At 50.0% G+C, this 25955-nt stretch overlaps 3 protein-coding genes across 5 annotated transcripts; 1 reads left to right on the top strand and 2 right to left on the bottom strand.

Annotated features, from left to right (window-relative positions):
* Positions 1–572: 572 nt before the first annotated feature.
* On the top strand, positions 573–10199 carry AKIP1 (A-kinase interacting protein 1). 3 transcript variants are annotated; one of them, XM_055142525.1, is made up of 6 exons: positions 573–719; positions 1676–1903; positions 2559–2639; positions 4010–4117; positions 6995–7066; positions 9383–10199. In XM_055142525.1, exons 2-6 carry the CDS (start codon positions 1682–1684, stop codon positions 9524–9526), a joined length of 627 nt encoding a protein of 208 aa, XP_054998500.1. In that variant the 5' UTR covers positions 573–719; positions 1676–1681; the 3' UTR covers positions 9527–10199. The 3 variants fall into 3 exon arrangements, with proteins under 3 accessions (XP_054998500.1, XP_054998501.1, XP_012789279.2); XM_012933825.2 differs by lacking the exon at positions 573–719 and adding an exon at positions 1435–1451; XM_055142526.1 differs by lacking the exons at positions 573–719; positions 6995–7066 and adding an exon at positions 1421–1451.
* Positions 10200–10793: 594 nt separating this feature from the next.
* C6H11orf16 (chromosome 6 C11orf16 homolog) lies at positions 10794–21242 on the bottom strand. The gene is made up of 6 exons (XM_055143448.1): positions 21184–21242; positions 20440–20623; positions 19325–19466; positions 16782–17016; positions 14912–15565; positions 10794–11329 (listed from the first exon to the last, which is right to left on the bottom strand). Exons 2-6 carry the CDS (start codon positions 20604–20606, stop codon positions 11187–11189), a joined length of 1341 nt encoding a protein of 446 aa, XP_054999423.1. The 5' UTR covers positions 20607–20623; positions 21184–21242; the 3' UTR covers positions 10794–11186.
* A 3780-nt stretch (positions 21243–25022) lies between these two features.
* ASCL3 (achaete-scute family bHLH transcription factor 3) lies at positions 25023–25565 on the bottom strand. The gene has a single exon (XM_004613617.2). It carries the CDS (start codon positions 25563–25565, stop codon positions 25023–25025), a length of 543 nt encoding a protein of 180 aa, XP_004613674.2.
* Positions 25566–25955: the final 390 nt, after the last annotated feature.

The raw sequence follows: 25955 nt of genomic DNA on the forward strand, positions 1-25955 counted from the left end.
CGTGTTCCCTCTTCCTTGCGGATGTGTTATTTCCTAAGTCCGTTGAGAGGAGCCTTCGGCCAAGCGTTTCCTCCACCCAACGGGTCAGGGGATGGCCAGGCATCTACGGGGCGGACGACGTGCGCATTTATTGCCCGAATATAGATCACACACACGCCCACCCACCCCACCCCTTTTTTTTTCCTGCTCAGACCCAGCAGGCGTGCTCAGGGTGCTCTTCCGGCCTCTGTGCCTAGTGGGCGCTCCTCACTCCGGGGTCACCGTGGCGTAAGGGGGATGGAGCGGGGTTCGACGAGTGGTCCTGTCCCCGCTGCCCCGATTTCATAGTTATGTGCTTTCTGGCTTGCTGGATCTTGGGGCCTGGGAAGTAGGATCCCTGAGTATAGAGATGAGGAAAGCTAAAAATCAAAGAATATGTTTGTCCAGAATCACACCACACACACAAAAACCCTTGGGAGAACTCAAATTCCAACCCACTTCTCGCTAGTACTTGGAACTGTGTGCATATAACTCTATGTTCTAAAGGAGACTCATGATTAACACGTTGAATGCAAAGTCTTAGAACACCGCAGCGATGGCAGTGTCGCCAGGATAATGAAGACTTCCACGGGCTTGAGAGGATACAGGAAAGACGCGAAGGCGCGCGTGGCGGCGGGCGTCGGCCCCTCACACAGCCCTGGTAGCTAATCAAGGCCCCTCTGGAGGACACCGGCTGCGCGGTGAGCGTTCCCCGAGTCCCTGCGGGGCTTTCCCCTGCGGATCACGGCGCTGCCGCGCCAAGGGGAATGCAGTGGGCGGTAAAACGCGGCTCCAAATGCCAACCAGGTGCAGCCATCCTCGAAATCCCCCCAAAGTGAGCGCTCGCCCCTAAGAGGCGAGGGCGCTGCCCTGAGGGGGATTAGTTGGCCCCTCGGATGACTCAGACTTCTCTCAGGCCCTGTGCCCTGGTGACACCTGACTGCCACTGAGGGCTGCGCGACACCCCGCCGGCTTCCTCCTTGGGCGCTTCGACAGCCGCTCCGAGGCGTCGAGCTTAACCCTCCTCAGGCAAAACGGTGTTTTCCTCAAAATATCAGCGACATCTCCAAATACAGTCCGGCCAGAAAGAGGCGCCTTGGAGGCACCGGTCTGATTCCCCGCGATTCTTTAGGCCCACAGGAGCCCACGCGAGCGCACCAACTTCACCACCCCAGGCTTCAGGGACCGCGCGGGGGACCGCCCCCGCCCCTCCCGCTGCCAGGCCCCGCCCCGTCTCCCGCGCTCCGCGGTTGCTTAGTAAGCGGCGCGCAGGGGGCGTGGCCTCGGCCCACGGGGCGGGGCCGGTTCAACCTCGCCCCGCCTTCTGCTAGCACTCTCCCGCCAATGGCTGGCGACATCGGCCCAGACCCCAGGCCCAGCCCTCCCGGTCGGAGCGCGCGCGCGCAGAGCGCATGCGCCTTGAGGAGAGCCGGGTGCGGGGCGGGAGGGGGCGGATGTTGCTCCAACGGAGGGAAGGGAGGGCTCGGAAATGGAAGAAGGGGTCGGCTTGCAGCGGGCGTCCGCCAGAGAGCGCGTTGGGGGCGGGTCGCGGGGTGGTGGCCCCCGGGGGAGTGGAAGCCCCGGTTCCCACCCGGAACTGGAGCGGCCCTGGGCTGCAGGTTGACCCGCCCGGGTTTGTGTGTCTGTGCCGGTGCAGGGAGACATGGACAACTGGTTGGTGGCGGCCGCGCTGAACGGGATGGACCGACGGAGCCTGCAGCGCTCTGCGAGGCTGGGTCAAGAAGTGCTGGAGCGCGCCAAGAGACGGGCGGTGAACTGGCATTCTCGGGAGTTGCCCGCGGGCAGTTTGGGGGTCCTTTCCCGCGAGCGGTCCCACCGAGAGAGCCGGCCCGCAGCCGCCTTCCAGCGCCCTCTCGCGGGAGAGGTGAGGACCCGGTGCTGGGGACCAGCCCGTTCATTGGCTCTGCGGAAGCCGTGGGAACCAGGGCGTGGCACACTGAAGCATCTTCCTTGTTCTGTCCTGGGAGGAGGCTGTAAAGTGGCTTGGACAGTGAACAGAAACGCCCTTTGAAAGCTGACATTGGACACGCTCTGATTGAGTAGTTTTAGGGTACCGCTTACTAGTTTTTACTCAGCCCTACTTAGGTGTTTTTTTTTTTCCTTTTTAAGCATTATGTGCTACCCTTTTCACAGAAAAGCCATTTTGTCTTGGATAAATCGCACACCCCCCGTCTTCGTTTTAGAATTGTAATTTTTAGTAAGAATTTCTTCTTAGGGGCTGGAGCGATAGCACAGCGGGTAGGGCGTTTGCCTTGCATGCGGCCGACCCGGGTTCGATTCCCAGCATCCCATATGGTCTCCTGAGCACCGTCAGGAGTAATTCCTGAGTGCAGAGCCAGGAGTAACCCCTGTGCATCGTTGGGTGTGACCCGAAAACCAAAAAACAAACAAACAAAAAGAATTTCTTCTTACTGAAAGAATGGCAGAGGCCTTTCCCAGAGTGAAAAGGGAGCTATTTTCTGTTGTGAGGGAATACCAGTTCTCAGTTCTCACCCATGACTTGCCATTTGTTCAAATAGAGAGAAGAAAAACGCCCAACCCTCAGTGCTTCCTTCAGAACAATGGCTGAATTCATGGACTATACTTCAAGCCAGTGCGGGGTAAGTTGATGGAAGCCAGAGTCGTGCCCCTTATCTGCCTGCTGATGGATCAAGAGTAGATCTTTCTGGGATTTAGGAAGAATTTGAAGACTACCTGTTTAACCTGTCCTGCAGATTATAACCAGTCAAGAATTTAAACCAGGTGATAAATCCGATTTGGAATTTATTCGCCAGCTATTGAGTATCCAAATCTACATGTTATTGGGATGCAGCAGTGAACTACTCAGAAAATTTGCACTAACTATTGTTTTTCAGCCTAGTGTTGGAGTGTGGGGGGGGAGGAAGAGGGAGACCCTATTTGTTGAATTCCCCAATCAACCCTAGGTGTTCTTTAAGCTCTGACTGAACTGAAGTTGCCCCAAGACCCAAAAAGATCATTATAAGCTGGACCTGCTGTCAAAATAGGTTGAAATTAAAACTAATACCCTACGTTAGATTTTAATTAACCCCTGTGCCAATTTCCTGGTCACATAGTTTTTAAACATATTTCTGTTGGTTCATGTCTGTTGGTGACAAGCGTTCATGTGGAACTGATGCTGCACCTACATTGGAGAGAAGGGGCAAGAGCACCAGGAGAAGAGCAGGCCTAACAGGAAATGGACACCCATTTCTGTCTTTTACTGCCTCATCCGTAGGCCGTTTTGTCTCTTTCAGCCTTAGCTTTCCCATCACAAAACACAGGTCTCTTAAGTCCTTTCTAGCCTTTTCTATCCTTTTGGTTTCCACTGAAAAATGGACTCCAGAAAGTTTTCCTAAACCATAGAAGCATGAGAAATTTAAGTGAAATTTGCTGGGGGGAGGCTTGGGGGTGGGGGTCTGGGTTCCCCCCCAGTGCTCAGGGGTTAATCCTGGGATAAAAATAGAACTGCTTTCTGATCCTTTGACTTATTCTAAAATCAGAGACCTTTTCTTTTCCACCTCTATATGAGTAGAAAGGCTGCATAATGATTAGATTTTTTATATTACATTTCTGGTTGTGGTTTGTTTTTTGTTTTTTTTTATCTCAAGGAGATGCAACCCTTTTGCCTTGGCCTTGTCTGAGACTTAAACAGTCAACAAGAAACTTTGTTCATCAGAATTTGTCAGGAGAGGAGATGGGCAAAGTGTTTGATACCAGGACAGAGATGTGAAAAATTTTAGTCTAGCTTTCATGGATCAAAATTCCTGCCCTACAGAGGCAGCAGATGGCAGCAAAGGAATGTCAAATGCAGTTGCCTTCTCTGCTGCCTTGTATGTGGGCGCCAATCAACTAGCTAGATTGGTTATCTTTGCTTTCTTGCCTTGCACTCTTAGCCAAGTCACAGAGTTTTTGTTTTATTTATTTATCTGAAAATTTGATCTGATAATTTGGTTGCCTGATGTCTTTCTAGAAATATTATTTGTCTGTGCCAGAAGAAGGAGGGGCAACCCATGTCCACCGTTATCACAGAGGGAAGTCAGAGGAGCACTTGTGTTCAGACATAAGGAATGGTCATCAGGTATGGATCCTTGTTTGTCCCGCCCTGTACCTTCAACCCCCCAGGAAAGCCTGTTGACTGTGGAGCACCAGATAAGGTGTGTTGTTGGATGTCTGCATGGGTCCGTGTGATGGTCCTCAGCAGAAATGCTAGCTCTGTCTCAAACCAACGACAAACCCTAGGCTTGAGAACTTAACAGCAATCCACGCAGGATTCTTGGACAGGTCTAAAGAAATCTGAGCTTCAAAAAGTGTCTTCTAGATTTAGGGTAGAAATGAGTGTTTTAATCATCATATATTTTACTTAAGATAGTGATAACTGTCATGCCTGACGAATTTTTAAAAGTAAGTGCAGGAGGGTGTCAATAAAATGCATTTCCTAAAGGTTGCGATAGCACAGAGGGTAGGGCGTTTGCCTTGCATGCAGCCGACCCAGGTTTGATTCCTCCATCCCTCTAGGAGAACCCGGCAAGCTACCGAGAGTATCTCGGGTGCACAGCAGAGCCTGGCAAGCTCTCTGTGGTGTATTCGATATGCCAAAAACAGTAACAACAAGTCTCACAATGGAGATGTTACTGGTGCCTGCTCAAGCAAATCGATGAGCAAGGGGATGACAGTGACAGTGAGAGCGATTAACATTTTCATGCTGCCCTTTACAAAATTACCTGGTGTTTTGCCACCTATCATTCTGAGGAAACCAAAGATTCTGTTCTTTTGCACTGATGATCAGGAGTCCTTTATTGTTGCTTTTGTTTCAGGGCGGGTGCGGGCGGGGGGAGTTGTGTGTTTTATTTGTTTGAGGGCCACCCCCAGTTGTGTTCAGGGTTTACTCCTGGTTCTGTGCACAGAAATTGCTCCTGGTAGGGCTTGGGGATTGTATGTGGTGCTAGGGACTGAAGGAGGGCATGGGGAGGGGGGTGGGGGAAGCATGCAAGGCAAACACTTTACCCATGGCGCTATCTCTCCAGCCCATGTTGTTGCTTTTGAGGAAGGTAGATATTTATGTGTGTGTGTGTGTGTGTGTGTGAGTTTGTGTGTGTGTACGCACACTTTCGTGTGTATGTATAACTCTACTAGTTATACTCAAAGATAGCAAACTTAAGTCCAGAGTCTAATCTACAAGTTGGATTCCTGGCTTCTCTGACCAGTAGGCTTAGAGGAGAGGAGGATGTCCACAGGGAGCTGAGTAAGGGCTGGATGCTGAAGCCTGTCCTGTTTCTCTGGCCGGAATGTGAAGGGCAACACCAGACTCTGGAGGTTGGCTCTAACGTAAGGAGGGTACATGTGGGCAGGAGTCATTCCTGTCTCTTCTGTCCCTTGTCCTGTATATAATGCTCCATAAAATGGAAGTTGGTCCCTTACAGGGAAATTTACTTTATCATTTCAACCTGTTCTCTTCTCTTTCCTCCACTCCTGAGAAACACAGAAGAGAATTCTATTTCTAAGAGACTGCTTGGGTTCAGTTACTTTCTGTGGGAGGGGCCCCCAGGGTTGAGTTCAGGACCTCACATGTGGCCACATTCCTGGTCCCAAGTGTCAGTCACTTTTGTCCCTCTTTTCCTACAATCTAACAGCCCTAAAAATATTAAGGCTGAAAAAAATCCAGCTGTCTCTTTCAGTAAATTGCAGAGATAACAGTGAAAGCCTAGAATTCAAAGCCCAGATAAGAATAAAAAAATAATTATGTGTGGGGCCGGAGCGATAGCACAGCGGGTAGGGCGTTTGCCTTGCACGCAGCCGACCTGGGTTCGATCCCCGGCATCCCGTATGGTCCCCCAAGCACCGCCAGGAGTAATTCCTGAGTGCAAAAGCCAGGAATAACCCCTGAGCATCGCTAGTTGTGACCCAAAAAGAAAAAAAAAATTATGTGGACACAGAGAATGTCATGCTGTGTTAGATGAGTCAGGATGAGAGGGACAGGTATAGAATGACGGCATTCATTTGTGGGATATATGAGTGTGTGTATATTCAAGGCCAGAGTAAAGAGGCTAGGAGGACTGGTTGGAAGCTTACCACAGGAGTGTGTGTGGGGTGAAGGGCAGTTAGGAGAGAGAAGGGACCAACATGACAGTAGTAATTGGAAATGATCATATTGGACAGGAACTGAGTGTTGAAAGTGGGTAAAGGGATATACCCAATAATCTTTCATGACCTGTATTGCAAACCATAAGGTCGAAAAGGAGAGGGGAGAGAAGAGAGAAGTGGGGAGGAGAGGGAGAGGAGAAGAGGGTAGGGGGAGTGGAAAAGGGGAGGGAGAGGAGGAGAGAAAGGGGAGAAAAGTGCCTGCCATAGAGGCAGGCAGGGTTGGGAAGTGGGAGGGAAACTGATACCATTGGTGGTGGGAAACATACACTGGACAGATGTTATAACTTTATAGGACTGAAATCTAATCATGAACAACTTTGTAAATGTGATTCAATTAAAAAATTATTTACATAATAATAAAATTTTTTTAACTTAAAAAAAATTAATCATGGGCAGGCCAGAGTGATAGTACACTCTGGATAGGGCGGTTTCCTTGCACACTGTCAACCTGGGTTTGATCCCCAGAACTCCATATAGTACCTCGAGCCCTGCCACAAGTGATCCCTGAGCACAGAGCCAGGAGTAAGCCCTGAGCACTGCCAGGTGTGTTCCAAACCCTCCTCCCCCCAAAAAAAGAAGAAGTAATCATGGGAAACATCTGATTAAATATATTTTACAGAATTTAAGAGCCTTCATATATAGGTGATGACATAGTGCGGGGGGGTGGGAGGTAAGGTGAAGGAAAGGGAGGGGGATCAGGGGCACGGCAGGAGGTAAGGACCTGACAGAGCAATTGTCAGTTCCTAGTAAGATAATAGAGTTCAAAAGTCAAACTTGGGCACTAATCACTCCAACATTCCAATTGTCTTCTCAGAGAAAAGACCCATCTTTTGACCTTGGAAACATCTATCAACCATCTGAGTGTACTCCTGAGGCATCCCAGCCCGTGAGTGTACAACTTTGTACTGCACCTTTGCGATTCCATGAGTCACTCGACCCGATTATTGAATCAGGCACCTTGTACTAGATGTGTAGGATTGTTGAGATGTTCTTACCCTTGGACAGAGTATAAATATTTTGCTTTAGGACTGGGGAGCTAGTTCCAAGAGCTGGATCACATGCCTGGCATGCCCAGGGCTCTGGGTTTAATCCCCAGCACTGCGTGGCTTCCCAGGCATCCCCAAGTATAGTCCTGGTGGCCCCCAACACCACTGGGGAGACCGAAAGAAAAACAAACCAAGCAATATTTGGATTGGGTTTGCTACAAAATTGTTTTCTTAGTATCCTCCCTTCATTTGAAGCTCTAGGGTTATTCTTTTTGCCTGAACTCATAGTTGTGGTCGGAAAGAATGTTAAATATTCACATGTCAGTTCCTGCAGTTCAGCTGGGCTGGCACAAAGTCCTGTTGGAATTTCACCATCTGTTCAAGTATCAGAAGGAGCCCAACCTCCTGCTTTCACAGTGAACCCTGTGGCTGAAACTCTGAAACATATACATTGGGGCAGGTCAGGTTCCAAAACATTTGAAGGAATTTATTCCTATTTTCCACAAATGTTTTTCTATAAAAACATATAGTGGTTAGTTCATGAACCCAGGGACTCTTTTGGAACTTGGAAGGGCTGGAATTTTGAGGGGAGGGAAGAACTACAGAATGTTGCTGTAATAATTTGCTTAACTTTGTTGATAGACAATGTGTTGCTAGTCAGTATTCACAATAGTCTAGAGTTTGTAGCAACTAAGAATATTCTGCTTCTAGTTCAAATATAAGTTGTTAGACTTTCAGTGCCATTAACACTTGCTGAATTTTGTTTAGGGTGTTGGAATCATAGTTGCTATTCCTGGTGTGTTTCCTCTTGAACTTCAATAAACTATTGCCTTTATTGAGATACTATAAAGTTATTTTATAAGGTATCATAATTTGCATAATATTAGGGTCATTATTTTATCACTGCAGAGCACTGCACCAATCCTTCCACCAGTTTCCAGATCCTTCCACCTTTATCCCGCTGACCCTTCTCCTTCCCCCCACCTCCCAGTGTCTTCTTGATGTCAGTAAGCATCCTTGACTTTTTGCAATTGATGTCTATTTCTTGAAACATACCTTTATTTCTGTAGCTATAACCTATATGAATAGTGGCATTGACACATTCATGCCAATTAAACAATAAGATCTCCAACTTCACAGTAACTGGGCCTGAAAGGATAGAATGTTCCAGAACAGCTTTGGGAAAAATTTGCTTTGAAATTTATCAACAAGGTGAGAGGGAAAGAGAATTTTCATAGAAGTACAAATATCACATGTTCCTCCTAGTGGAGTTTGATGGCCAGTAGTCCCCCACTCACTGTGGAGGTAGAGATAACACATCAGCTCTGGCTCTTCTGTCACACTGAGTGAGCCTCTGTTGGTACCCAACTGTGGCGCAGGAGCTTTTGCTACAGCTCTTTTTAGTCTTTAACTTTGTTATTGTGCTGCTTGCACTAAGGTCCCTTTTTTTGGCCTACACACTTGCCACAACCTACTTCCTATCCCTGTGTCAATTCCACCCTGTGACAGCTTGACATGACTTTGTGCTCAGCCCAGCCCTAAACATAAATCCGTCAACTTCACCCCCAGTGTTTTATATATAGAAGAAGGCCTCCGAGCTAGGGCTTGTGCCAGCAGCTGACTTGCTAGACAACATGGAATCTCCTTGGAATTTGAACACTTCTCATGATTCCAGTATCTGACTATCACTATTTGCTTTTAATCCTCCGAACAATGACTACTAGCACTTGTCACCCAGTTCGTATATATTTTACTCCGTTTTATTTATTTATTTTTGGCTTTTTGGCATTTGGCAATGCTCAGAGGTTACTCCTGGCTCTGCATTCACGAATTACTCCTAGCAGTGCTTGGGGGACCATATGGGATGCTGGGGATGGAACCCCAGTTGGCCATATACAAGGCAGATACCCTACCCACTGTACTATTGCTCCAGCCCCCTGTCCAAGTATTCTTCTGATCCTTCATATTTCCTATAGCATTTGAGCTTTTGCCAAGTGTTTTCATGTATGTATGATGTTTTAGCAAAAAGGCACAACAGAGTTAAGCCTGTCTGACAGTCCTATGGACTGGCCCAGTGGAGCCTTGAAAGCAGGCCATCCATCTGCCCTGTGGTGCTTCATTCCCTGGCACTCTGGCATCCAAAGCTAGCTGGCAGCCACTGCTGATGGTATAGGATGTAAGAGTCTGATCTCTGCTGTTATTCGTTTTTCTTTCAGACTGAGACCATCTCTAAGGACCTCTACATAGAAGTATATCCAGGGACCTACTCTGTCACCGTGTGTTCAAAAGGTTTAACTGGAAAGACTCATGTGGTGGCAGTGGACTCAGGCCAGAGTGTGGACTTGGTCTTCCCTGCCTGATGTTGCTCAGCATGGCCGTCCTGTGACCTGTTTTCAAATAGCAAGAATAAGCCGCCTTTTCTGCTCTTCCTTACACAGCAATCCTGCTCAGTGCCAACTCTTGATGGTCAGCCTTCCTGGGAACGGAATCTTGTCTTTGTCAAAAGTGCCTATTTTAACTTAAAAGTGTAGAAGCAACCCCCATCCTTCTTGTCCGAAAGTAATAATGTAATGATACTGTCTGTGCAGTTCTCACTGCTTGCTTTTTAAGGAAAGGTTAATTATGGTAATAAAGGGAGAGATTTGGAAATGAAGAAAATTTTTTTTATTGGTATTGAAGGGAAATAAAATGTCACTCAGGTACAACTGTAAGTTTTATGAAAATAATGGCAGGAAACTTGTGGACACGTGTGCCCACTGCAGGCCAGCATGCACTGTAGCTTCTGTGGAAGAGGACCTCAGGCCGACCTCTCTGATCTGTGGTGAGGCCTGAGTGCTGGCTACATGTTCCTATGTCTCTTACATATGCAGGCAGGTGTTTTCCTGCTCTCAGATGTGAGGAAGTCTTGATGTTGCTTTTTACTCGTTGGTCACCTGTGCCCAGAGCTCTTATCTCCATGAAAGAAGGTCATGCCAGTCACTTTAACTCCTCAGTAGTTCCCCCCCTTTCATTTTTAGCATCAAAACCAAGTACTGAACCTCCCCATCATGTCACCTCCTTCTCTCCCTCCGTTTCCCTTCCTCCCTCCCTCCCTCCCCCCCTTTCCCCTTCCCTCCCTCCCTCCATTCCTCTCTCTCTCTCTCTCTCTCTCTCTCTCTCTCTCTCTCTCTCTGTCTCTCTCTCTCTTTCTTCCCTCACCCCACCCCCTTCCCTCTCAGTTTCTGTTGCAAACAGAAGGTTTTAAGGTCTAATTGTGATTTCAGGGATCAAAAATCATGACCAGAGAGATAGCACAAGGGTTTAGGTACTTGCCATGCATGCAGCTGACCCTGGTTTGATTCCTGGCACCCTTTAGTCCCATGACCATCACTGGGAGTAACCACCCCCCAACCCCAGCACTCCTAGGCGTAATCTAAATTTTAAAAATTGTTGAAAGCAAAAGGGGAGGGTCAAAGAATTTGCCTTGCACATGACTGGCCCCCAGTTCAATCCCAGGTATGACATATGGTCCTCTGAGTGCCACCAGGAGTTCCTCAGTACTGCAGGTTGTGGCTCAAAAAAAAAAAAGGCAATTTAAAAATCACTGATGTGGCCTAAAGATCTTTAAGCTATCATATCAACATTGTTACATTTCTGTTCTTATTGCCTGTTGATTCATTTTATTTTGAACACTTATGCAACAAAAGCATTGAGTAGAGCTATGTTTCTATCCTAATGAAGATTTCTAACATCTCTCTAGGTTAGAGGGTAATTTAAACAGGGACCCTTGTACCCCACAGAAGGCTCTGATGACCTGTAAGGGCTATGTGAGTCCTCTGAAACTGCCATGATGTGGGGATGTGCATTTTCCTGGGTAGAAGGACCATCAGCTGTACATTCCCAATGAGGTGGCGATCCCGAAAGGTCAGAGAATGATGTAAGACATTCTTAAGAGTCCCCTTTCCAGATATTCTCCCTAGAGACTTGGGGCTTTTAGTTTAAGATTAATTAAGACTCCTGACAGGTGACAGTCCCCTGACTCTACTGGATGCGGCTCCTCCGGCAGATCTGTAGCGGCTTCAGGCCGGTTGCTTCCAGGACCAACTCTTTAGTACTCCCTGTTAGCAGAGTCTCTGCCCTCCATTGGCGGTTTCCTTCTTTCTGGATGTTGGAATGTCTTGCTCCTAAACCCAAAATTAAATGAGTTATGTTGAATTGGCTGTTTTGATGAGATTAGTCTTTGACTTTTGTAGAGCTAGGTACAGGGTCTCTGAATCTCCTAATACTCTTCTCTATTTTAAAAGAGAAATCGGTTGTTAATCATGTTTGGCCATTATGCTTTGGGGGAAGGCTATTCTGAAAACTAGATTTGGAATTGGGTCAGAGAAGCTACCAGAACCAGACATGCTGTTTAGTGGAAGCAGCTGATGAATCTCACTGATCACAAAGAATAGTAAGCTGCTAGAAAAATAATCTTTTTGTTGATTTTTGCACCACTGGCAACACCCAGTGGTGCTCAGGGCTTACTCCTGGCGCTGCACTCAGGGAACTTCTGATGGGCTTGGGGGACCATATGGAATGCTGGGGAGTAAACCCCAGTCAGCCATGTGCAGGGCAAGCTCTCTACCCACTGTACTCTCTTCAGCCCCTCGACAAAAATTCAGTGATTAAATGAGGAAAAAGTACTAGGAAGTATGGACTCCCAAAATATAGGGCAGTAATCCAGAGAGGAATACTTTAAATGAAGTGAGTCCCCTGTGACTTTAAAAGTGGAAAAGTTTCGCTCACCAGCTAAGGGAAAAGGTGACAGGATGCTGATAGTCAACCATGTGAGAGCCTCCCGCTGGGTGGTAATAAAAAGTTCCTGCACCACCAGTAACTGGAAAGACAGCATGGAGGGCAGAGGGACTCACATGTGAGAGGCAGAGGCTAGGACTGACCGTCAAACATTGATACTAATGACCATCAAGCATGTTTAGAAGCAAAGCAGTGAGTTTACTGAAAGAGATACAAAATCTAAGGGAGGGGTGCAGGGGTGGGGCAGGAAGAGCAAAGCTCTGGTGTTTGCCGTTGTTTCCAGCCTTGGCACATGGCTCTGGGCTTCCTCTTTACGAGTCAGCTGTGGCCTGTATTACCCCATCTGTGGTAGGGCTGGAGATGGCCCTTTCTCCGTACTCCATATCTCAGGATAAGTCTACTTTGCGTTGGATGCAGTGCTGGATCTTAGGAGGGGGTAAGTCCTCCCAATTCTCATGGTTGAGTTCCAGGAATTAACCTTTGCCTGGAAAAATAAAAAAGAATCCAGTACCTCAGGGAAAGCCATCCCAAGCATCTTAAATACAGTATTTCTCTTGATAGCCCATTCCTAAGAACTTCGAGGAAAGAAACCACTTTGGAGGGCGTTTGCTTAAATGTGATGATGGGTGCACCCCAGCCAAGCGAGCAAGCTCTACAACCAAGTGTGTAAGCCCCAGCACACTGACACAGCAGCGGCACAGGGAAGGGGAGAAGAAAATTACTGTAGAGGTAAGAGACTGAGTAGTGACGACAAGAGCAGTGCAAGCTTCCAGCCTAGGACTTAAGTAGGTTGGACCAGTCCAGAGAACTCTGGAGAAAGTCACCGTGGGCACCCAGATTACACCTGGGGTGTGCCTAACCACCATGGCCACTCTAGTTACCCCCACTGGTATTCCTCTCTCTGGCATTGGACCTGACATTGGCTCCGTTGCCCGCCCCACACTCCACTCTCTATGGGGTAGGTACTGTCTTTTGTTCTCCAAGCTGTGCTAAAGCAGAAAACAGTGGATGCTATGGAAAATTTTGCATAGAAACAAAATTTTAGAACCATTTCCTCTACCACTAGATGTGGTCAACTCTGGTAGACATTGCTGTTTCCACACAGTTTCTGCCAAGGCCTCCCACTCTAAGACCCCATTGACACATACCGCAAAATCTTGAGAACTCCTCCTATTTCTATTAGGAAAATCTCTCTTTTCAGTATAAAGCTTTCACCGAGAGGGGCGGCTGAGCTGTCAGCTCCATTCTGATTCCTCTAGTTATTTCCTTGTGCGGGTGGGGGTGAGGGTGAGGGTGAGGGTGATGGGGATCCCACATCTTCATCCTTCACAGAAAATAAGGGCAGTGAACCTGGATCTCTCCCTGTCCATACAGTGCAGAGGTGTAGGGAGGCACTTGAAAGTTTCTCTTTGTAGAAATAATTCAGCTTTCTGGAACCCAAGACTTATAAAGTCCTTACCCCCGGGGCAAGGTTAAAACCCTCTGGCTGAGCAGCTGTCCTAGAAATGGGATTTTGGCTTTAAACAGGGCCTCAAAACAGGTCCCAATGTGATTAGTGCCTAGAAATAATGTTGACTGTGTAGACTTTTTTGGGTGGGGACATGAGCTGAGGGCTTCCCAAACATTTCTCAAGGAGGCCCAGGGCCTCACCAACCATTCTCAGCCAAGGGGCCATTGGCTCAATGCAAGGGCCCAAGGTGTGATGCCGCTTGGGTCTTGCTGTGGTGGGTATTCCCGGGCCTTCGCAGGGATACTGGGACCTTCAGGATCACATCTGGTGATGCTCAGGGATCACGTGGTGCCAGGAGTCAAACTACTGAGCTATCTCCTCTTTCCTACAGTGGTAGATTTTAACCCGCAGACAGTAGTCCTGACTTCGCTGAGCATTAATGTTCACAGGGAGCCTGAGGAACTAGTCTCTGGTCAGACTTATCAGAGCTGCTGCCCCCCACCCCCACCAGATGGCCCCCGGCTGCTGCTTTTTCAGAGCCCCCCGAGAATTTAGACAGACAGGGCACGGGCTGTATCATGACACACTCCCCAGCCTAGGAGGCCTTATTCCATGGTGCTTAGCAAAAGGCAAATAAGTGGAGGGAAAGGACCAGGGAGATGTCTCCAGGAGCTGGGCACATGCTTTGCACACAAGTGCCCCCAGTTCAGTCTCTGGTGCACCATGGCCCCCTGAGCCTTGGGACTAACGTTCATGAGCATCACTATGTGACCTGCTCGCCCTCCCCAACAATAAACCTGAGAAACAGCTGCAGGTTACCAATGACAGCTCCTCTCTGCCTTCCCCGAAGGTGTAAAGAAGCTTCCCAATGCAACACATTACTTTCCCCGTTCCCACTAAGGCCCCATCTGGAGAGGAGGCTGATGATTCATGTTTGAAAAACCAGTTTCTGGGGGCTGGAGCCATAGTACAGTGAGCAGGGTGTTCGCCTTGCATGCGGCTGACCCGAGTTTGATTCCCAGCATTCCATATGGTCCTCTGAGCACTGCCAGGGGTGATTCCTGAGTGCACAGCCAGGAGTGACCCCTGTGCATCGCTGGGTGTGACCCAAAAAGCGAAAAAAAGCAAAACAAACAAAAAAAGTTTCTATGTTTCTAAGTTGCTTACCTACATGATGGTTCGTTTAGAGAAAGAAAATCAGGGCCTTCCCCAAAAAAGTGGGGACCCAGGGGAACCAATAAAAGTGGACAATAGCAGATCTGCCTGAGAGTCTAACGAAAGAAAAGCAGCAGCTAAAAAGGGATGCAGACGTGACAGCAAACATCCGTCCATCCTTTGTGGAGCTTTATTGCCTACATGGAGAACCCCAGCTCCCTCTTAGCACCAGCCCCTCCACATGGCCACAACCCGAAGGGTTCCTGCCAGTCCCCTCATGGTGGCTCTGCTGTGGGCATCCTCTTCCGGTGAGAAGCCTGGAAGGGAGCGGGCGGGCCTCAGCCCTGCTTAGGGGAAGGTATACCTGGCTTCCCAGGAGGCGGCTCCGGCCCGTTTCTCCTCCAATACCTCCACTCGGGCTGGCGGAGGCCGCCCGGCCTGGCAGGCTTCTCCAGAAGGATGGGGTCTGTGTTGACTGTGCTGTCCACCATCAGTCTCTGTGGGAGGTCCACTTCCAGATCATGCTCCAAGTCATCTTCATCCACAGAGGAGGAAGAGGAGGAGGAGGAAGAGGAGGAGGAGGAGGAGGAGGAGGAGGAGGAGGAGGAAACAGCCAGAGGTGCTATCGTTCCTTCCTCCTCTTGGAGGCCTTTGAGGTGCAACAGCTGTGCTATGGGCTTCGGCGCCTCCGCCGGGTGTTCTCTGGAGGTGACCCGTGGGGCCCTGCTTAGAGGCCACCAGCCAGGTCCCACCCAGGGGCAGCAGCAGTGGCAGCCCTGGCACAGCAGCTGGCAGCACCTGGCAGGGTGGACAGCGGAGCCCGGGAAAGGAGGGCCCAGAGGCAGCCTGCTGGTGACACAGCCAGAGCAGCAAGGGGCCCAGGGGAGCGGGCCGGCGCCCCTGAGCAGCTTCTCCACAGCTCTCCTCCAGACCGCTGGGGGCACCCTCCGGACCCCAGCCACAGGCACTGTAGCTATCTTGCCATTCCAGAAGCGGACGGGAATATCTTCTTTAGATGCTGCATAACACAAAAGGGCAATGATGACTATGTCTCAGCGGTGGGACAAGGGTCCTTCCATCCCCCAAAGACAGAGCCTTGGGGTTCTTCTCTCTGGAGCGCCCACCCAGAACATTCCCTCACTGGCTCCAGGCCCTGAACCTTCCCGCTCAATGTTCATCTCACAAGGCCTCCTGGGGCTGGGGGAGACGCCTTCCTAGACACGGGGCACTTCTGTCATTCTCTGAATGACAACAGGGCTGACTGACCACGGGAGGAAGCACCTGTCCTGTCCCAGTCCCCAGACACTGGCTGGGGAGCAAGTCGAAGGGGCGGCGTGATGTCAGAAGCCCATCACCCTGCAGGACAGCTGAGCAACTGGACACAGAGCCTTAGGCGACCTTGTCCTTACTGTTAAGAAGTACAAGGAAGGGGCTGGAGTGATAGCACAGCGGGTAGGGCGTTTACCTTGCACGCGGCCGACCCGGGTTCGAATCCCAGCATCCCATATGGTCCCCTGAGCACCGCCAGGGGTAATTCCTGAGTGCATGAGCCAGGAATGACCCCTGTGCATTGCCGGGTGTGACCCAAAAAGCAAAAAAAAAAAAAAAAAAAAAGAAGTACAAGGAAGTAGGTAAAGCGACACCCGACAGTTCCCAGGGCATATTCCTGGCTCTCCGCTCAGGGGATACACCTGGCAGAGCTGGGCAGACTACATGGGGTGCTGGGAATTGAACCTGGGTCAGTTGTGTGCAAGGCAAGTGGTGTAACCCCTGTACTATTATCTCTCTGGCCTGCTGATTTAAAAAAAATTTTTTTTTATAATCCATAAGAAAGGATTTGTATATCCACTGATATCATTGTGTATCACCCTGAGGATTAGGACTGGAACGATAGCACAGTGAGTAGGGCAATTGCCTTGCATGCGGCTGACCCAGGTTTGATTCCTCCATCTCTCTCGGAGAGCCTGGCAAGCTACCGAGAGTATCCTGCCCGCATGGCAGAGCCTGTCAAGCTACCCGGGGCATATTCGATATGCCAAAAACAGTAACAAGTCTCACAATGGAGACGTTACTGGTGCCCACTCGAGCAATGGGACAACAGTGCTACAGTGCTGTATCACTCTCAGGATTAAACTCCATGTAAGGACAACTTTCCCAGAATTGTGGCGGTCCCCACTATACCCTGCCACATGGCTCCTTCCTGAGACCGGGGCTGCCAGAGCAGCCTCCCTCACCTCTGTGTGGGCCTCTCGCCTCCATGTCCAAGAGAACGGTGCCAGGGCCATATCGCAGCTGCCCTGGCTCCCAAGGGGCCATCACCTTGTCCCCAGGTTGCAGGGTGTATTCCAGGGGTGGTGAGAACCGAATGGCCTCGTCATCTAAGACCAAACCCTGCTGCTGGGCTGGCAGCGCGGGGGCTGGGACAAGGGGAGCTTCAAACTCCACCAGCAGGATGCCCTGTCTCTCCAGCTGTGGGAAAGAAGAGACTCAGAGTAAAACCCGGTGTCGAAAAGTACAAAAGGAGCACCAGGGGCCCAAAACTGCCCCAGAACTGAGCCCAAGAACTCCCTTCTGGTCCGCGAAGGCCATGGAGAGAAGGACAAGGACAGTGGCCAGGGTCTCAGTTTCCTCTTGTCATGGGCAGCTCTGATGTGGCACTTCCTGTCTTTCCCTTCCTTTTCTCCCATCTAGAGTTTTGGCCTGCAGTTTCCAGGAGCAACTGGTTCTCTGTGGCTTTCCCTGACATGCACCCCACTCTCCCCAGAAGTGTTGTCCTTGACTGTGAGGTTCAGCAGCACTGACCTATTCATCCACTGTGGAACGCAGGGACAAGGAGTGGCTGTGGCCCTCAGCACTCCACACAGCATGAGAGAGAAGGCAAGTGAAAGGCTTAAACCAATTGTAAATACAGATTTTTCTGAGGAGCAAGTTTGGTTATACATAACTTTTGTCAAATGACTAGACAGAACCTACATTTGAGCACAAATATTTCATTTGAATTCACATATTTGTTACATGAAAAATGACTTGATGGGAAATTCTGTAATTCATTTTTTTAAAAATCTTTTTGGTGTTGGGGTCAAACCCAGCTATAATCAGGGCTTACTCCTGGCTCTGTGCTCAGGGATTACTCCTGGCATAGCTTAGGGGACTATCCATGGCACTGGAGATAACCCAGATTGGCTGTGTAGAAGGCAAATAATGACCTGCCCATTGTACTATCTCTCTGGGCCCTCATCAATATTTTTTAAAGTCACACAAATCTTCCCTCCACGTAACTGCCAGAGTGACAATACAGCGGGTAGGGCGTTTGCCTTGCACGCAGCCAACCCGAGTTCGATTCCTCCGTCCCTCTCGGAGAGCCCAGCAAGCTACCAGGAGTATCCCACCCGCACGGCGGAGCCTGGCAAGCTACCTGTGGCGTATTCAATATGCCAAAAACAGTAACAACAAGTCTCACAATGGAGATATTACTGGTGCCTGCTCAAGCAAATCGATGAACAATGGGACGACAGTGACAGTGACAGTGTCAGAGTGACCACAAGCAGAGTCAGGAGTAGCTCCCAAAGAAGCCTGACTCTGAAAAGTGGATGGGAAGGGCAGAGGAGTGAGGCCAGGCTGGCTCTATACCTGAGGCCCCCGGGCAGCCCTGGGCTTGCTTCTGTGTTCCAGGGCAAACACATTCCTCTTTCCCTCCAGCTGATGTCTATAATTCAACACACTGGATTGTCCTAAACAGAGTATTTTCTTTCTTGTTGCAGGTTGACTGTGTAGTTCAGACACACACATGTGTGTGCAACACATACTTTTGTGGCTTTTTTTTCCCCCAGGGGGCCAAGAACTTCATAGAGTGCTCTACCACTGTGCCCCAGTCCCAACCCCCACGCCCCCACGCCCCAAATAGTCCTGTGTTGAAGTGCTAATTCCAAATACATTTGAATGCGATCTTATTTGGGAATAGGGTCACTGCATATGCAATTCCTTAATACAAGGCCATACTGAGTATGACTGAGTTGCTTGGGCCCCTGACCCCAATAACTGATGTCTGGATCAAAAAGGGGAAACTTGGGGCCAGAGAGATAGTATAGTGAGTAAGGCACTTGCCTTGTACATGTCTGACCTCTGGCCTATCCCTGACACCATATATGGTCCCGTCCCCACCCCCAGCACCATCAGGAGTGATCCCTGAGCAGAGCCAGGAGTAAAGAACACCAGGTGAAGATGAGACAGAGGCCAGGGTAATCTATAAGCCTAGGAACAACAAAGAGTGCCAGCAAACCACCAGAAACTCGGAAAGGTACATGGGACAGGTTTTCCTTCACATACCTCAGAAAGAAGCCACCCGGCTAGCCTTGGGACTCATAGTCTCCAGAACCAAGAGGTTAATAGTTTGCTGTCCTGTAGGCCACTCGGCTTGTTCTTGTTACACATCCCTAGCCCACAGGCAAACTCAATGATACTGCATTTTTTTTTTTTTGCTTTTTGGGTCACACCCAGCAATGCTCAGGGGTTACTCCTGGCTTTGCACTCAGGAATTACTCCTGGCAGTGCTTGGGGGACAATATGGGATGCCAGGGATTGAACCCGGGTCGGCCGCGTGCAAGGCAAACGCCCTACCCACTGTGCTATCGCTCCGGCCCCAATGATACTGCATGGTTGCTCCTACCTTCTGACCCCAGAAGATCTGTGCTTAGCCAAGACACCTGCCAAGGCACACTGGATATAAGAGGGACCCTCAGAGGAGTGTGCAGGGATGTACGGGGTGTTAGGGACTCACCTCTGGAGCGGCCTTTATTTGAGCTGGGTAATAAAAGCCATCCGGCTCCCTCTGTGCCAAGACCCGTGTGTCAGTGACATCTCCAGCTCTTCCCTGCCACGCTGGGTTCGCCATGTGGAGACAGGGGTGATAGGATGTATCCCTGGGGAGAACAGGATTAGAGGGCGGGGAAAACGAGTCCTACAATCCTCAGGAAGCAGGTCTCGCCATGGGAGCTGAGCAGCACCCCTGCACATGGATGTTGTTCACAGGCATGTGGAACAGACAGCACAGCCTCCAAGTTCTGGTGAGAGCAGCCTTCGGGAGGCTGGGAGAGGGAACGGACCTTTTACTTCTAGGTCGTCAAAAGAATGATGCGCCTGAACAGAGTTAAGTTGATGAACGCCGCGTCTGAGGCCAGGCAGCAGGCAGGGAAAGAGGACCAAGTGGTGTTGTGTGGGACTGGGGACGAGGCGTGAGGCATGAGTGGTATTGGCTCAAGGCGCGGCAGGGCCAGAGGGCAGAGGAAGTGCTTGGGCAGGGGAAGCGCAAAGGGGCTGACTAAAGAACGATGGCACAGGAAAGGGAGAAGCTAGTTCTGGGGAAGTGCGTGGGCAGGGCCGAGCCAGAGGGACTGCTAAGTCAGAGTTTGCGTATCTGAAGCGGCTGTTTCCTGCAGGAGGCAAACCTTGATAGAAGGCTGCTCAGGTCTGGCTTTGAATGAGGTACGCCCGACGAGTGCACCAAGAATGGGAGCCTGGGAACTGGCACATCCCTGGGCAGAACGAACTGAGGAGCTGAGTCCCCAAGATACACAGATCGTATGGGCTTCCAGGCTCAGGCTGCGGGTCCTGGTTCCTTCCCCCACTGGCTCTCACACTTGTTGGCAGAAACTCAAACGTATCATGTGGTTCTGGGGCAGTTCATAGCTGCCAGTAAAAGAAGCTAGAAACTCCTTTGCTGGGGAGAGACCTATCTACCTTATACTTGTCAATCCTGAAATCTGCCACTCTAAGGGGAGTGCGACAAAAGTCAGGTGAACCTTGATGTCACAGGGCGTTCCCTTTAGCTTGGCGTCCCCAGGAAGGAACCCTCGCAGCCTCCCCAGACGCCTCTTTCCCTCCCAGGACCTGTACCTGGCGAGGGGACTGTGTCCGCTGAGCCAGGGCGCTCGCAGGGCAAAAGGGCAGGTGAAGGAGAAGGCCCAGGGAGGAGCAGCACCAGTCCAGGCCGGGGCCTTCAGGGTTGTGGCCACGCTGCAGTACTTGGGTAAAGGCATCTCAGACCTTGAGGAAGATTCCATGGCCTTGGAGAAAGCGCCTGGGAACAAACCCATCTGTTACCGCGCCGCCGCACAACAGCCCAGCAGAGGGCGCTGTGCCGCCGTCCGCGCCGCCCGGCCCCGCCCCACCGGCGGCCCCGTTGTGCAGGGGGACCTCGGGCAGCTCAGCTCAGGGCTGGGGGCGTCGACGGGTCCAGAACGAGGACGAGAGCTATGCGCTTCGACAGCTCCAGCCTTGCACCCTTCCTCCCAGCCTGCTGGCTGCTGCGTGCTCCCTTCCTCTCTGTTCTTCGGTTAGGCTCCGTTGGTAAAATATGGGACCCCCGTACCTGGCTCATCCTCCCCTATAGCAGGGACCCAGAGGGTGGAAGGACCCAGGTTCCTTTCACTCAGCCCTAAACCCGGGTAAACTGGCCCCGATCCCGAAGTCCACCCTGCCCTCCCAAGCCGGTGGCCGGGAGAGGAGGGAGGGGTGGCGGCCTCCGTGGACCTGTTGTTTCAGAGGTGGCAGCATCCACGTGTGCTGTCCCCGCCCGCCCGAGCCCACTCAGTGTCCCTGCCTGCCCGTGTCACAGGGCTGACCCCCAGGGGGACTTACCCGCAGCCTTTCCTGCAGCCTCAGCCCGACCCTGCTGACAGTTGGGGCTCCAGGCCGCGGGCCCAACCGACTCCCCGACTCCCCGTTGCCAAGCAGGTTACCATGGATGCGGGGACGCTGCGGGCCCAGCGAGGGAGACTGAGCATGTGCAAAGGGGTGGGGCGGAGGCGACCTCAAAGTCGGGTGTGGGCTGGGGGCGGTTGGGGTTCTCCAAATACAAGGGTATGGGTTAGCTTCCACGTGGGCAAGCTGGAGGCTTGGGTGCGGGCAGAGTCTGCAAGATTGAATTTGACCACAGTTTGAACAGAATCACCCAAAGGTGTGGACACGTTTGTGTTCACAGGCTGGGATGGCTCTGCTAAGAGCACAGGTGAGGTGACCCCCTGCGGTATTGAAGGGTCACTGGTCAGTAGAGACAAGGGTCAGGAGGATTACTCCATGGTTCAGAAGTCTGCCTCAGCTGCTGGGAGAGAAGGCAGTTGGGGTAGAGAAGGGATCACTAAGTCAATGACAGTTGAAGGGATAGCTCTGGATGGGAGATATGTGCTGAAAGTAGACCAAACATGATGGCCTCTCAGTATCTGCATTGCAAACCATAGTGCCCAAGAGTAGAGAGAGAGTAAGAAGGAAGGTGCCTCTGTTTACAATAGCCAGAATCTGGGGGGAAAAAAACCCAAAAAACTTGCCCGAGAACAGATTAAAGAAACTTTGGTACATCTACACAATGGAATACTATGCAGCTGTTAGAAAAGATGAAGTCATAAAATTTGCATATAGGTGGATCAACATGGAAAGTATGTTAAGTGAAATGAGTCAGAAAGAGAGGGATAGACATAGAAAGATTGCACTCATTTGTGGAATATAAAGTAACAGAATGGGAGACTAACACCTAAGAACAGTAGAGATAAGAATCAGGATTACTCCACAGCTTAGAAGCTGGCCTCGCATGCTGGGGGAAAAGGCAGCTCAGATAGAGAAGGGACCACCAAGTAAAGGGTGCTAGGAGGGCCCGTTAGGGATGGAAGATGTGGGCTGAAAGGAGACTATAGACCAAACATGATGATCACTTAATACCTTTACTGCAAACCACAACACCCAAAAGGAGAGAGAGAGCAAAAGGGAATGCCCTGCCACAGAGGTGGGGTGGGGTGGGGGGAGGGTGCGGTGGGGGTGGGGGGAGGGATGCTGGAACCTTTGGTGGTGCAAAATGCGCACTGGTGGAGGGATGGGCACTCAACCATTGTATCAAATGCAAGCACAAAAGTTTGTAAGTCTGTAACTATACCTCACAGTGATTCACTAATAAATAATTTAAAATATAAATACATACATTAAAAAAAATAAGGAAGGTGCCTGCCATAGAGTGAGGGAGGGTTGGGAAGGTGTGAGGGATACTGGGGAAATAGGTGGTGGAGAATGTGCACTGGTGGAGGAATGGGTGTTTTATCGTTGTATGTCTGAAAGTCAATCATGAAAGTTTAGTAACTGTATCTCATGGTTATTCAACTTAAAATGGGGGGAGGGTCACTGGTGACCAAAGGAATCGAACCACAGTCTAGATTCGGATCCTCTTTGAACCAATTCAAGGGAGGAGCCATAGGAAGCGTCTGTCGGCCCTTGAGCACCAGTGTGGCAGGACCGGGTTGGATGGAGACCACCATTGTGGGCGTCTGTCCTACTCTTCTGGTTGCTGTTTGTTTGTGGATCCATGTGGTTAGCAGAGACTAACAGCACCGGGGGTGGAATGCATGTCAGTCAGCACATTCCATTGCTCTGACCACAGGCGTGGGCTTGTTACCAAGCGTCTCCACTGGGAAGGAATCTCCTGGCTATGTTGGGAGCGCAGGGTTCTAGACTTTTCTTTCCCTCCTAGGGTCAGATAAGAAAGCCCAAATTCTGGGAGCCTTCGGGGAATACCGAAATTATTTCCACAGAGAGACAAACTTCGACTAAGAAAACAGGTTCTTGTTGACAGAACTGAACACTGCCTGAAGGAAGGCCTATTGCTGGTAGCTCGAGTCATGTGAACCCAAATTTCTCTTTCTCATACGAGGCATCTTAGCTGAGCAGAGCTTGCGGTCAGGAGAATTCATGTTGTCTGAGATCACATACCCATTTGTACAGAGCCCAAGAAAGACCAAAAAAATCTTTAGTTGTGAGAAAAGTGTTCTGGAATAACATAGGCAAGATTTCAATGGTGAAGAGGGGAAAGAAAGACTATTCCAAGGCTAGGTAGGAAGAAGTAAGGGGGAAAGATGCACTTGCAAGACTAATTTTCAGGGGCAGAGGTGATAATAGGGTGTTATGGGGAAAATCTAAGCTGTAGATATTGAAAAGAAGGCAGATTGGTGGGAACCTGGGAAGCCACAGAGACATATGTATGCAAATGGGATGGTCATCAAGTATTTGAGCAGCAAAAATTACAGGGTTGGAATATGAAAATAATTGTATTGACTGACACAGCTGGGTGCTTGAATATAGGACGAATAAGACTGTCCCTTTTCAAAGAGCCTACAGTGTAATGAAGAGGGGAGAGATAGGCAAGAAATAATTCAAAATTTTAAAAAGTCTTCCACAGATTCTGGAGCAATAGTACAGTGGGAGGGCATTTGCCTTGCATGAAGCCAACTTGGGTTCGATCCCTGGCATCCCATATGGTTCCCGGAGCACCACCAGGAGTAATTCCTAAGTGCAGAGCCAGAAGTAACCCCTGAGTATCACTGGGTATGACCCAAAAAGAAAAGGGTCTTCCCTTAGAGGGGAGGACTTCACAGAGAGATGGAAATAAGCATGAAGAGCACAAGCCCTGACTGACCTTGGTGGCAGGTGAAACCTGGAGTTAGGTCAGAGGAAGGCTAATGCTATCAAGGATTAAAAGTGGGGCTGGATCGATAGCACAGCGGGGAGCGTGTTTGCCTTGCACACAGCAGATCCAGGTTCGATTCCCAGCATCTCATATGGTCCCCCGAGCACCTCCAGGAGTAATTCCTGAGTGCATGAGCCAGGAGTAACCCCTGTGCATTGCTGGGTGTGACCCAAAAAGCAAAAAAAAAAAAAAAAAATTAAAAAGAAAAAAGAAAAAAAGAAGTGGAGCTGGTTTGGAGGCCCCAGCAAGATAGGGAGTAGGGGCCGTCTTGACCAGAAAGGAAGAGGAACTCAAGGGGCAAAGATAGATGACAGGCACAGATAAAGGTTTTGGGTACGTCTTACTCTCATCATACTTCTCTAGGGTAATTTGCTGTTTCTACTCTTGGCATGTAGCCAATAGGCTGTGAAAAAAATTAAAACCTGTTTCCCTAAAATCCCAGCTCCTACTTCTGGAGAAAAGACAACAGAGTCATAGATTAAAGCACTGATTCACCAAGTGAGCAGTACTTACAGGCCATACTTTACTTTTGTGAAACTGGTAACATCTAAGAAGGGCAAGGTGTGTACTCCTGCTCCCCAAAAGTCTTTTTATCATACCCCCCAGTGCTCAGAGCTTACTCCTGACTCTGTGCTCAGAGACAACTCCTACCTGTGCTCAAGAGACCACGTGCAGTGCAGGGGATTAAACTGGGCGTGGCTGCATGCCGGGAAAGTGTCTCACCCACTCTACTCTCTCTCCGGCCCCTTAGGGCCCTACGATTCTTGAAAGAAGTTACCAAAGCTTATGAAGCATCTTCTCAATCTATATAAAATCATGTTTCAATGCATCAGAGACCTAGGTAAGAAATAGCGTAGGTTAGCCTTTGATCTTCTACAAGCTCACACAGAAATCACATTTAGGAAAAACTATTGAATATGCTGTAGAGACCCCATTTTTGTGGTGGGGGGGGATTTTATTCAGAAACTCTGAATCAAATGATTCTAAAAATAGGGTCTGTGTGACGACTGGTGTTGACCACGCTGGTGGGAGATTTCCCAGGATTATTCTTGGTCTCGGTCTCTTTAGGGTACAGAAGCGACTGCAGGTAATTGATGTATTTGATGGCGGCTCTGAGGGTTTCCACCTTGCTCAGTCGCTTCTCCAGATACTCCTCTGGCAGATGGTGTCGGAGCTGGGCGTAGCCTTCGTTGACGCACTTCACCCGCTGCCTCTCCCGCTCGTTCCTTTTCCGGATGAAGGCTGGCCCGTAGGAGTAGTCGCACCTTCTGTAACTCGGGTACGGCATCGGGAATGGGTAGGGGCACTGGTCACCGTAACTGTCCATGATCAGGGAATCGCTGGGGAAGGACAGCAGCGGCAGCTCTTCAGAGTAGGGGCTTGGCACTGGGGCCTCGGGGTACAGGTGGAAAGTGACCATGGGGTCCAGATAGAAGGACCTGGTCAGGGGCAAGTGGGCCGAATCAGAGAAGACAGACAGTTTGTCTGGCAGAGTCGAGTAACTTCTATTGTCCATTTCCTCCGTGGCCTGGAAACAGAACCAAGTTTATTTGTTTGGCCAGATCGAAAGAATATGGCTGTCTCTGACTTTCTCAGAGATCAGTGTGTGTGTGTGTGTGTGTGTGTGTGTGTGTGTGTGTGTGTGTGTGTGTGTGTGTGTGTGTGTGTGTGTTTGATTGGGTGGGAGCAGGGGGAGTCCCCAGACAGTGCTGGATGCAAGGAGGCAGTGGAATCCACGCTCAGTGATGCTCGGACTGGCAATCAGGGACCATCAAGGCTACCCCCCACAGTAGTCCAGAAGGCACGCAGTTTGAGGGATCACGCTCAAGGCCTCATGCATGCCAGGCATGAGCCTCAGCCCTTTGTGCAAGCTTCCCAGGCCCCACATTTGTTGTTTTTTTTTTTC

Source organism: Sorex araneus, chromosome 6 (genome assembly GCF_027595985.1).
Source record: "Sorex araneus isolate mSorAra2 chromosome 6, mSorAra2.pri, whole genome shotgun sequence".
NCBI classification, from domain to species: domain Eukaryota; kingdom Metazoa; phylum Chordata; class Mammalia; order Eulipotyphla; family Soricidae; genus Sorex; species Sorex araneus.

What these genes read in the sequence shown, in the direction of transcription:
- AKIP1 (XM_055142525.1), top strand. Translation starts at nt 1,682, where the DNA reads ATGGACAACTGGTTGGTGGCGGCCGCGCTGAACGGGATGGACCGACGG. An exon ending in ATACTTCAAGCCAGTGCGGG is followed by an intron (nt 2,640 to 4,009) that starts GTAAGTTGATGG and finishes ATGTCTTTCTAG; the next exon opens with AAATATTATTTGTCTGTGCC. An exon ending in CTCCTGAGGCATCCCAGCCC is followed by an intron (nt 7,067 to 9,382) that starts GTGAGTGTACAA and finishes TTTTTCTTTCAG; the next exon opens with ACTGAGACCATCTCTAAGGA.
- C6H11orf16 (XM_055143448.1), bottom strand. Translation starts at nt 20,606, where the DNA reads ATGGAATCTTCCTCAAGGTCTGAGATGCCTTTACCCAAGTACTGCAGC. An exon ending in GGACACAGTCCCCTCGCCAG is followed by an intron (nt 19,467 to 20,439) that starts GTACAGGTCCTG and finishes TGTTCTCCCCAG; the next exon opens with GGATACATCCTATCACCCCT. An exon ending in GGCGAGAGGCCCACACAGAG is followed by an intron (nt 15,566 to 16,781) that starts GTGAGGGAGGCT and finishes TGTGTTATGCAG; the next exon opens with CATCTAAAGAAGATATTCCC.
- ASCL3 (XM_004613617.2), bottom strand. Translation starts at nt 25,565, where the DNA reads ATGGACAATAGAAGTTACTCGACTCTGCCAGACAAACTGTCTGTCTTC.